A 12,283-nucleotide genomic window follows, 5' to 3' on the forward strand; every position below is an offset into this window, starting at 1 on the left:
TTTGCCTCCTTGTGCTTTAAAAGGGTCTGACTCCCAATGTAATAGAGATGAAATGCTTTCCCTAACTTTAGGAATATTGAATTCCCAGGCATTGTGGGGACCCTTAGGAAAGGCTGTGGTGGGCTTCAGTGATGTGGTTCAGACGTTAGACTAAGCCATAAATAATGTGGTTTGGTTCGTTTTGGCATAGCGTGTTGTGTAGACCCAGCCAGAGGTGGTTTATTCATCAGACCATAGTTAAACCATGCCTTACATGACGTACGAACTTAACCTCTCAATTTCTTTCCCAGGTATGAAGCTGGAGACCATATTGCTGTATATCCAGCCAATGACACTTCACTGGTGAACCGGCTTGGTGAAATACTGAGTGCTGATTTGGATACAGTGATCTCCTTAAACAATTTAGATGGTGAGCGTATAAATAAAGCTGCTCTCTTGCATAAGTGATAGGCTTTTTTATTTTGAAAACTGATGGTGCAAAATGTTTCTCCGTTTTATCAGATATTTTGAACAACCATTCCCATTCTTCTTTACCATACAAACTGTGGCTGATGGGACTTGCTGTCCCTAATAACTGGAGGGCATTAGATGTCTTCCCTCTGTTTTACAGAATGAGCCCCCAGCAGAGATGCATATAGCTAAGGGCGGTCCTTCGCTTTTCACAGACAGTTCTCATCCTTTGATAGTTGCTGCAGCAAAAAAATTCACACCAGAATAATTTCCATTATGTGTCACAGCAGCTGTTTGAAGCTGGAATTCACTTCTGGCAGAACTAGTTTCCACACCTGATTTCAGGGGCGTTTACATCCAGCTGATCAATCCAGTTGCTCAATTAAGACATTCTGCAGTCGTCTTCTGCCCTTTTTATGAACCTGAGACTCTGGGACCTTTGAAGTGTGGGGACCTGCCACCCTTACTAAGCCTGTTGAGAATTTGTATTAGCTGATGGGGGCAACTGTGGAATATGAATCATGCTTCACTTGCATTTGGGGGGACACTGAATGAGTCTTCCAGCTGAACCTTCAATAGGTTCTGGGCTCAGCAGTGGGCAGCGTGTCAGCGTTGCTGCTGCTCGGGCACTTAACAAAGCCGTTGCTGTTGTGTCTTTGTTACGGTGTGGATGGCGAGGGAGGTGGTAAACACTGATTGAATTGAGGGCTCCTTCTTTGTGTCATATTTCAGCTTAGTGAACTGTTTGTTCTCCTGCATTGTTTGCTCTTATGCAATTATTTCTCAGATTTCAAGTGTGCTGGTCCCTTTCACATGAGATCTTTCTTTCCCCTTGCAATGTGACCTTATTTCGCATGAACATTGGAAATTGGATGCTTTAATGAAATCATTTCATCCTGTTTCTATCAATCTGACCAACCTGCGTTGTTCAGTGGGGCACATGATTCTGGTCTCCATAACTACCAAAGCAATAGAACAACATTGGTGCAGCGAAACCTGCAGGTTGACTGTAGGGTTGAGAATTGGGTAGGATAACCTTCCCAGTACAAATGCTATTCAGACATATGGACTTCAATTCCCATAGTTCTTAGCTGGGGTCATGCTATGTTGGGGAAGGCTGGGATAGGACTTTGGGTTCCTGTTAGAAACCTGATGTTTAGTCTTTGCATCTCTGTGGAGGAACCTCAGTTTGTTAGCCATTGGTTATCACTATGAGAGCTGTGGTTGATCTTACACTTTTGGTCTCAGTTGCAATCCTTTATGGAGATCAGAATTGCTGTGTGGACTCTTTATGCAAGATTCAGAGGCGTATATTTGGATTTCTGAACTCTTCCTCTCTCCTCTGCAGAGGAATCCAACAAGAAGCACCCATTCCCTTGCCCAACTTCATACCGCACAGCTTTGACCTACTATTTGGACATCACTAACCCACCACGCACCAATGTTCTCTATGAGTTGGCACAATATGCTACAGATGCCAGTGAGCAAGAAAAACTGCGCAAGATGGCTTCTTCCTCTCCTGAAGGCAAGGTGGGTACTGATCTACTTTTGCTGCTCTCCCTAATATTATTAAAATGACATCCATGATTAGAGCCACCAGATCTGAGCTGCAGCAATCCAGGTCACCACTAGGTGGTGGCAGAGACAAAGGCAAAAACTCTGTATGCTGCCATTTGGTGGTCCTCTGTATTTTTGCAGCCCAGCTTGGCAAAATCTACCATTGATCTTTTGAAGATCTTTTGAAGGAGGTCTTGTTGGAATTGGTGGACACGGGATTTCCAATTTTCTTTGACTCAGACAAGCAAAATACCACAGAAGCTGTTTTCAGTAGAGAAATGCCAGATGGGAAGATAGACATGCTCAGCCCATATCTATCTCATTTAAAGTTTCCCAGCATGTTCTACTGGTAAGGCAGAAATGTAATAGGGATGGGCAGCATCTGGGTTGTCAGGATTGCTGTTTTAGCCCATTGGAAAACCCCACCCTGCTTTACCACTCAAAAGTTAGAAAGCAGGAGTGGGAATCCCCAGGTAGTGGTGCTTACACATCAGATTTGGCAGGATAGGAAATAGCCAGTTGGCTTCTGCTAAGTCAGCCCATGCAGCTTTTCTTCCCCAGTTAACTTAGAGCACCCTTCTGTTATTTGACATTCTCCAAATATACTGGATACAACTGTTATTGCACCAAGTCAGTTTGGGGCATTCAAACTAGGGTTGATGGAAGTTGTAGCCCAAAGCCTCTCCTGAGGATATCAAACAAGGAAAGACAATAATTCTGGATTCAGAACCTCCGTATCTATCCTAAAGTGCTCAAGATCTTTGCCTGGAGAACTGGGATGCCCATCCTTAGGCCCCAGGGTGGCATGTGACCTTGGGAGTGTCCCCTTATAAAAGTTGCCACTGAACTGTAAATTTTAATCTGGCAGAAGGAGAATAGTTATTAAACGCATAAGGAGTAGTGCTGTTACCGATCTGGATTTTAAATTAAATTGAGTGTAGTTTTTATCTTTTCCTGGCCCTGTCTGCTTTTGGGAAAATGGCCTCCATTATGGCATGAGTGTGCTGAACCTCAAAGGTTGAACATTTCTGTAGAAGTGAGATCACTGAGTTTAGCGTCCTCCACTCTGCTTGATGGTGGTTCTCCATGGTCTCCGTTCCATGGATCTTTTAACTAGAAATATCAGGGATTCAGAAGCTGAATTATTTGGTTTCAAGGCAGGTGCTCTTCCACAGAGCAGTGGACTTCCAGAGTGAGAACTAGCTTCAGATTAGAAGCTCATTAAGAATCCTGAGAAAAATAAGGACTTAGATCAGCCTCCTTCCAACAGGATAAACAAGTTCCATCATTTTCAGATAGCACAGCCAGGTTGGGAAAGTCTGCTTTAGGTCATCCAAGGCCTGGTGAGAAAGGATTGTCATATTCAGATCAATCATTACCCACACATGGCCAGGTGTTTGCTGTGTGGAGTAGAACAGTGACCAAATACTTCTGCTCTTCTCCTGTCATCAGTAATAGAAATTCTTATGCCTCTCTTTAAGGCTTTCCTAAAAGCATCTGGCCGCCCACCTGGTTGATTGTGGTGACAAACAGGATCCTAAGCTAGGTAGATCTTCAGTCCAAACTCACTGGCTTCGCTTTGCGTTCTCATTGACTGCAAACCTTCTTTGATTTGTCTAGAACTGACGTTTTTGAAAATAAGTTCACATTGATCTCTTTCTCCCCTAACATAAATGTTTGCTTGATCCAGACTTTGTACCTCAGCTGGGTTGTTGAGGCCCGGAGGAATATCCTGGCTATCCTGGAGGACACACCTTCTCTGCGGCCTCCTATTGACCACCTTTGTGAACTGCTTCCCCGTCTTCAAGCTCGCTATTACTCCATCGCTTCTACATCCAAGGTGAGCACCACTGGGAAGGCATACCAAGAGCTCTCCTGGTTCACAGCCCAATGTATTTTTTCCCTTATTTTTTTACTACAATACGTGCACTTTAGTTCTTCTGTCCACCCAATCCTTGTCCTTATGCTTTTGCCCCAGTCAGAAATGATCTTTCACTTCCTCTATGCTATTTGCAATGACTATTTGGTGTTTCATGTGAGCCTTCCCCCCTCACTGCAGCAACAATGAGAACTCTCTGCTGCAATGCCACAGCCTGGATAGATGTTGACGGGAAGTTTAAAGATGTCAGGAGCTGGGCTATAGCTCTTACAAATGCTTTGTTAGAAGGAAATGATTTGTAAAAAGAAGGGTGTTAAATGATTTCACTAATTGCAAGGAAAGACATAACGAGGCATGGAAGATGCTGATGCCCCTGGCCCCTCGTAATCTTTTTCACCAAATCTGTAATGCAGGAAGATTCTTTTAATTTTATCCCATGTTAATCTCACCAAAAGGAGTAATGGTCCTGCTTTGTTTCACACTAGGTCAGACCTGGACAGGAGTCCTGTGTCAAGTTCTGAGCACTACAGAAAATTGAGACAGCCTAAAATGGGTTCAAACGTCTTCATGAGATGGGCGGTATCTAAATTTGAAATATGAATAAATAAAGGCAACAAAGGTGGTCAGGGGCATGGAAAGCAGATGCAGAGGGAAGAAAAGTCATGGAAATGCCCTTCAAAACCCAAAGAATTGCCATATGTAAGAAGGCAAATATTTGTTCCCTACTTCCCTGAAAGGGAGATCTAGATTTCAGGATCTTCATATATAGGAAGATTGATGTCAGCTGAATATTAGAAGCCTTCTTCTAATATTCAGTTTCCAGTAAGAACAGTCTGAAAATTGGAACCAATTAAGAACAGATCGTCATGGAGAAAATCTATGTATGCGGCTGCTAAGAATTGATACCAACTTGATGGTTCATAATCAGACAATCAATCTGAAAAGTTGAGGACTATATACTTCCTCTTTAGAGGTCTTCAAGCAGAGACAGGACAACTCTCTGGATGGGTTGTAATTCTGGATTTCCTACATCAAGCAAGGGTTTGGACTGGATGGCCTACAAGGCTGCCGATCTCTCTTGTTCCTTTCGGGCATCTGAGAATCCACCGAGACGTTGCATAAATATTGAGTGTCTTTTCACAGTCACCTGTGAAATCTAGAAATTTGAAAATTTAACCTCAGTATCTTTCACTGTTGAAGTTGGAATCCAGTCCTTACTTCTGTGCTTCTCTACCTCCCTGCACTCCAAGGAAACCCAGATCTCAGTTCTTGTCTGAACATTTGTTTTAACCTTGGTTAGGCTTTATGTAGCTATGTCAGCGTGTTATGTGCCCTCAGCTCATTTGTTTAGTTTATGATTCAGTGTGAACCCTGGACAGAGATTAATTGTGTCACCAAGCGAAGTGTGTGGTATAAATGCAGTCTGGGACACCACTGTTGTCTCTCAAAGCTCCTGATGGCTCTCTCTTGCATTCCACCCCCTCTCCAGGTACACACAAACTCCATCCATATCTGTGCCGTTGTTGTGGAGTATACTACCAAGACAGACCGAGTGAACAAAGGGGTGGCTACTAATTGGCTGAAGAACAAGCAGCCCAATGAGAATGGGCACAAATCTACGGTGCCCTTGTACGTCCGGAAATCCCAATTCCGGCTGCCCTTCAAACCTAACACTCCTGTCATCATGATTGGGCCTGGCACAGGGATCGCTCCCTTCATTGGTTTCATCCAGGAGCGGGGCTGGCTCAAAGAGCAAGGTGAGTGCTGAGCTCAGATTGGCCCTGCAAGCAACAAGGGCCCCCAGGTTAAGTTGTTTGGGAAGCAAGCCAGGGGAAACCACGGATTGTCTGCTGTGGTGGTGAAATGGAGCATCCACTGGCAGAGGCAGTATGCTGGTTATTTTAGTTATTGATTCCTCTTCTGCCTTTTCTCTGAGAGCTCAAGGCAGCTTACATGAGGGTCTTGTCTCGCTGTCATCCAAACAACCACCCTGTGAAGCAGGTTGGGCTGATAGGGCCCAGAGCCATACCCGGTGAGCCCTGTGGCTGAGTGGAGACTTGAATTAGAGCCTCCCTGCACCAAATCCAGCACCCAGATCACTTCACTACACTGGCCCTAAATATGTATGCGCAATTGCTTTTGTGCCTTGCTCTAAGGCCTCCCTAAAAACAACTGGCTGACAGCTGGCTGATTGTGGTGAGAAACAGGATCCTCAACTAAAGCTTCAGCCCATTCTTGCTGGTATCACCTTGTGTTCTTGCTGAGTGTACATTGTCATCGTCATCATCGTCATCATCATCATCGTCATCGTCATCGTCATCGTCATCGTCATCTTAAATTTGTTATGGCCAGCAACTCCAGCAGACTCTCGGCGGCTTACAAAATCCATCTTTGATTTCTCCATAACTGACTTTTTGAAAACCAGTTCACATTTCTCTCTTTTGCAAACAGAAACATACAATCTGATGTGATCTTCTGCAGCTGCCAGTGTGTCACCATCCAGTTATAATGGAGCTGCAGTTCCTGTCATCCCCTGATAGTGTGACCAGGGGCACCTGGTTTGACTTAGTCAATTAAATGGAGAGTTGTTCAATCAGAGCCAGTCCATGCCTTACATAAAAGCACTTGGTGAAGGAGAAAATGACTTTTCAAAGGAGGGAATTCAGCTGTGCCAAGAATGCAACCCCAAATAATCTCTTTCTCGTAGCCAAATTGGAGTGAAAGCCTTCTGTGTTGCTCTGGTTTTGGCATTCCTACATTTTGGTGTATTGTTCTGAGCAGAAACCTCTATAAGAGAACTTCCCCATCTGAATAATGCTGTAGTAATTCTCTTCACATTTCACTTTGCAGAAAATACGAGGTTGCTAGCTCTTGTCTTTCTCCTCCCCCACCCAGTGTCCTTTTCTCCTCCATCAGAGCAGTTACCACCAAATAGCTTTCATATTTTTATCTTTGGTGATTTCAGTTCTTCAGCTGTGATTTCATCCAGGCTTTCCCAAACAGCTGATCACCAAGCCAGTTTTGTTTTCTGAACTTGAGATCAGATCCCAAAGAAGCACGTCCAGAGCTGCTATTTGCTGCAGGAATGCATCTGGTCACTCAGCTCTGGACTGAAGAATATGCCCTTGTGTTCTAGGCAAGGACGTAGGGGAGACCGTGTTGTATTACGGCTGCCGGCATGAGAAGGAGGACTATATCTATAAGGAAGAACTTGCCAAATTTGTCAAAGAAGGAGCTCTTACTCAACTGAATGTGGCTTTCTCGAGAGACCAACCAGAAAAGGTAAGCCTGCTCCATCCAAATGTTCCACCATCAGTGGGCATTTGCATTCAGCTGTCTTGCTGGGTCTGGGACTGGGGATGGGTTGAGGATGTTGGTATGCTTTGTACTTGGATAATCATCTTCCAGTGGGGGAGGGGGGAGAGAACAAAATATGCCTGTGTTTTCCATAATTCTAGACAACGTTGGTAAGAATATTTTTCATTTTCTATCTCCTCCCCTGCTATCAGTCTGGTTCACCTGATTTCTGAACCAGGCATTTTTTATTTTTTTCAAAATCACTTTTGTAGTCTGCGTATCTACCATTTTTAAAAAGTAGATGCCAGTTTTTACGCTGAAGGAGGAAAGATCATAAGAAGTACACAGCTCTTAAGGCTCCACTGACACCCAATTTTGTCCCTTTAGATTTATGTGCAGCACCTGCTAAAGAAGAACAAGGAGCATGTCTGGAAGTTGATCCATGAAGAAAATGGTCACATCTACGTGTGCGGGTGAGGGTGGCAGGGCTCTTCTTGCTCACAGGTTTTTTTGCAGTAGTGAGCAGTCAGAAATTGACTTGGAAACAAGTAATTAGTAGTTCTGCCCCTGGGGCAGAACAGTTAGAAAGAAAACAGTATTGCAGCGCTGGCTGGGAATTCTGGTATTAATAATGCAAGCTGTCTGAGGTAGTTTCCAAAGTATATGAATTATCAGTATGAATTTGCAGAATTTTCTGAAGCATTTGCAGAAAGCACAATATTCAAAACAATTCAAGTGAGCGAAGTGGATGACTTCCCTATGGTGCCCACCCGTCTTCCTCACAAACTTATGCCTTTAACTTCAAGTGGATCCTTGATTTTGTTTCAAGAAATAGCCAGCTATGTATCTAATAAGCTTTCTTATGCCATTTCAACCCACCAGCTGACCTAGTGTCTATCCATATATCGAACTACAGCTCCTATCAAGCTGGCTTAGTTGAAGGAATTATATTCCCATGCCCCAGTCAGAGGGAGAGTGGCGCAATTCTTTGGGGATTCAGGCAGAAGTATTTCCTAGCTCTGCCTGGAAATAAGTGGGACTGAAATGGGACCTTCTGCATGCAATTGGGTGTTTAGCAGGCTTTTGTCAGCTTTATCTGTGAAATACTATTATCCTTACCTTCCACCTGCCCATCTTTAGATCCTGTTTTCCTCCACAATGTTGAAAGGCAGAATTTCTGTCTGCACCAGATTCCTCCGAAATTGGCAAGATGCCATTTCTCCAAGCCTCCTTGTTGAGTTTGACCTGCCTTGAGATCTAGCCACTGCTCTTCGCTGACTCGCCCCTTACCCTCTTATTTTTTCCTCCTTCCAGTGATGCACGCAACATGGCCCGGGATGTGCAGAATACCTTTTATGAGATTGTAGCTGAACATGGGAAGATGAACCAGCAGCAGGCTGTGGACTATGTCAAGAAACTGATGACCAAGGGCCGCTACTCCTTGGATGTTTGGAGTTAGGGGGCACTTACTGCAGAAAGGAGGGTCTCTCAGGTGGCTGGTAGAAGAGCTGGGCAAGGACTCATCTGGCTGCCTCCGGGGAACTGTGGATCTGTGCATACCTTGGCTTTCTCTAGCTCCTACCCGTTCCCTGTTAGACTGTTCTGCAGGGTGAGTTTAGTGGGCTTTGGTTTTTCATGGCAAGGTCTAGTTGCATTGAGCTAGACCCTCAGAGCAGTGGAGAAATGCCAGCATGTCTGTCTCTCTCGCTCTTTCTTTCTTTTGGCTGGTAGCTGCTGCAGGACATAACTCAGGGTGGGTTTCCTGCCCCTTCTTTACACAACAAACTTTTCAAAAGAGGAATGCCCTTCCTGTCTCATCTCACAGGCATCTGTACCCTAGTGGAAATGGTGTTTAGATGACCTTGGTCCTTCAACACTTTCTCATTTAGCCTGATCAACAGGTTGGGGTCTTTCCTGGGCTGCACTGAAGAATGCAGTGGCAACGGTTTGCATTTTTCTCAGCAACTGGTGACCTGCGCTATTGGGATTCACGTGGGGTGGGTGCCAGGGCAATGTCTGATATAGAATTATCTGGGAACATAGGCAGAGGGAATCATTTGGAGGGGAAGGGATAGTAGCAGTGGTTTATAAGAACCAGTAAAATGAAACTCTCACCCTCCTCTGTGTTAGAAGGCACTTGTGAAGGGTGATGGTGGATCTAGGTGCTATGCCTCAGCATGGACCAGAGAAGAACCTGTTTGTGATATCTCACTTCCTTTGTTCTTTCCCTTTTGTGGGAAACTCATTCCACATGAATTTGATCTCTCTCCAAACCACCCCTTCTGTTTCTCCCTTGCTTTGTTCCTAACTGGATGAGATCCTGGACTGAGGCTGATCCTAGCTCTGACAACTTCAGTCCTGTGCTGCTCTTCTGGACACTAATTTGCCTCCCATCACTTGACTCTCCCTGTTGAAGCTGCTGTCTGGCGCCTAATGACATGTGTGCATTTGGAAACTGGTCAAGCAGTCTGTCCGCTGATTGTACATAATTTTAAGGAGACTTGTTCTTGAAATAAAATAACCCCGATTCTTTCGTTCTGCCTCTTCTGACTCTGTGTGGACTTTTACGGGAAAGGGAGATTGGAGTTTTTGTAGCTGAAGCCATGCTGTTAAATCAGAAGGTGAGGAAGCTTTGCTTCATAAGAGCCAACTTTATTTATTTATCCTTTGGTTATAATTTAACTTTCTAGGGCTGTGGGTGAGCCAGTGTGTACCTCTTTTCTCTCTAGCATACAGTATTTATTTTTGCAATTTACTTAATGCCTAGAGTCTACTAGGATGGAAGTGGTAGACAAATTGTGTAAAATGAAAGGAAGTATGGACGGACGGACGAATGAATCATCTGAAAAGTTCTATTACTGTAGTACAGTTTGGGACATTTTTTCTAGGGTGTATTTCCACCAGAATGCCAGCATCTGCTGGTTACAAGGTAGTGCTTCTGTCCTCGGTCACAATACATCTTGTATGGATCACCTCCCAGTGGAGGATCAGCATCCACTGGGAGATTATATTTTGCTATTCTGGTGAACATCTGCAGGTAGATTGTCTTCTAAAGCTCATCACTGCAGATTCTACAAATGCTGCTTCGTAGTCCTGTTCTCAGGGCTGAACATGTTCAGTCTAAAATCCTGCACCTTGTCATGTTTTTTAAACATGCAAATATATTTTCTCTTCAGTACTATGTTTTACCTTTCTTGCTATTTTATTTATTTTACAGTATAAACCTCCCAGTCCCAGAGGACTCAACATTAAAGAAACCATCATCACCAACAACATAGCCATAAATAACTAAATCCAAATGAGTATCAAGAACAAACAATAACCACAAAGAAAAGCAAAGATAAAAACTCCAAATAAAACCCAGGATAGGCACTCACAATTGGGACCAAAAGTACATTGAAATCAAATAGCTTAACTTGTGCATCGAATGGCAGCAAGGTGGGGCCTGTGTGTGGGGAGAATATTCCACCAGGTGGGGGCTCTTAAACTTCCAGCAGTTCTGTCCTGGGCTGGCAACTTAGGGCTTTAGAGGTAACTACTTTGAACTGGGCCTGGAACTGACAACCAATGCAGTTTCTGCATTGTAGGTGTAATTTTGTATTGGCTGGGCTGTCTTATCCATCCCTTTCTGCTGCTTTTTACACTAGCTGCAGCTTCCAGGTTGTCTCCAGTGGCAGCCCCATGGATGGATCAAGGGATGAGCTGTTGAGGTTTGTGATGATTTCAAGGGCTGAAGGAGGATTCAGTGAGATCTTCCAATCACTTGTGGTTTTTTCCCCAATTTTATGTGCCATTACCTGCAAATGTGATGGCGATCAGTGACTAAAGAATGTGGAAAGGGAATTCTGTATTTATCCTCCATGTAGTAGTTTTAAAAATAATATCAGAACTAATTCCTCCATTGCATACAGTAAGCTTCCCCCTCTTCATTCTGTAACATTCATTGCAGTGCAGCTTCACCTAACTAGCTGGTCTCTGCATGGTTTGGCTAAAGTGCTAATCATCCTCAGCCTACATGCCCAATGATCTAGTTCCGTGATGGCTGCTGTAACCCAGCACATCTGGAAGTCAGTCTATGGGAAAGACTGCCATAGCAGTCTTCTCTGTATCTTCTCTGTCATGGCACTTGCCTTATGGAGCAGCCTCCCCCTGCCATCCTCAGAGATACAGATGGCCTCAACTCTGGCCTTGGGCATTGGGGCTGGGGGGTTGATGGAACCAGCATGGTATAGTTAACTGAGGGATGCGTGTCTAATCAGGGCCTCAGTATTGTTTTAAATGTTTTAATTATATTGTGGTTTTGATTCTTGTCTGCTGCCCAGAGTTCTTTCCGGTAGATGAGCAGCCATATAGAGAGTAAGACTACTACAAGGACAATCTGTACGCTTAAACTTGGTTTGTCTTGTACCACATTTCTCTATATCTACACATTGCACAGAAGAGAGGGATCAAACAGCAAAACTGCAATATGGAATTTGCAATTTCTGTTTTTCAAGGGAGAGGGAAAAACCATGACATTGCTTAAAAATATCCATACAAAACTGCTGAAAGGAATTCTGGTGCTTTGGACAATGTTGCCGTTGATAGGTTGATGCTGTTCAGCTCTTCTACTTCTCAAGAATCTCAGGAAAGCTGTTAAGTGTATGCACAATTGTAAGAGAGATGAGGAAGGCTGGACTGAGACAATGAGGGGATGGTGGATAGGATGCAAGAGGACATTCATGGGGATATTCAGGAACACATGAGAATATCACAGAGGAGTTCCTAGATTCATTGCTCTCTTGGAGTGATACTGGTTATAGCTATGGCCAAGTCTGACTCTTACAACTCTTGCTTATGTGCCACTGTAGCCCTAAACAAGAATAGATTAACCTAACTATTTCTGCTGTGTTAATTCCACACTAGACTGCTACAACTGGCTATGTGGATCTGTCTCGTAAGAAAATACAGAAATAGTAATTGGTGTTAACTCACAGTTATGTTAAGTTCAACCTTTCATGTTCTTCTGAATGACCACACTTGAGTAAGGTTCAGGTGCCTTCTTGATAATGACCTGCCACCATTTAGGACAGATCGGGAGAATGGATGAAGAGACCAAAA

The 12,283-nt window shown here is 44.0% G+C and overlaps 1 protein-coding gene across 3 annotated transcripts in view; it reads left to right on the top strand.

Moving 5' to 3' along the window:
* Positions 1 to 9,716, top strand: part of POR (cytochrome p450 oxidoreductase) — a 59,928-nt gene extending 50,212 nt beyond the window's left edge. For all 3 annotated transcript variants that reach the window (XM_088152193.1, XM_088152190.1, XM_088152194.1), the window contains exons 10-16: positions 291 to 409; positions 1,799 to 1,980; positions 3,698 to 3,847; positions 5,376 to 5,643; positions 7,023 to 7,168; positions 7,571 to 7,656; positions 8,498 to 9,716. In XM_088152193.1, coding sequence (XP_088008319.1) covers positions 291 to 409; positions 1,799 to 1,980; positions 3,698 to 3,847; positions 5,376 to 5,643; positions 7,023 to 7,168; positions 7,571 to 7,656; positions 8,498 to 8,642 — 1,096 coding nt within the window. In that variant the 3' untranslated portion in view covers positions 8,643 to 9,716. The remainder of the gene's footprint in view (positions 1 to 290; positions 410 to 1,798; positions 1,981 to 3,697; positions 3,848 to 5,375; positions 5,644 to 7,022; positions 7,169 to 7,570; positions 7,657 to 8,497) is intronic.
* The last annotated feature ends 2,567 nt before the right edge of the window (positions 9,717 to 12,283 follow it).

This window comes from Python bivittatus, unplaced genomic scaffold (assembly GCF_059951505.1).
Source record: "Python bivittatus isolate LINGU-HERP-01145 unplaced genomic scaffold, Pbiv_v1 ctg000690_np1212, whole genome shotgun sequence".
Classification (NCBI taxonomy): Eukaryota; Metazoa; Chordata; class Lepidosauria; order Squamata; family Pythonidae; genus Python; species Python bivittatus.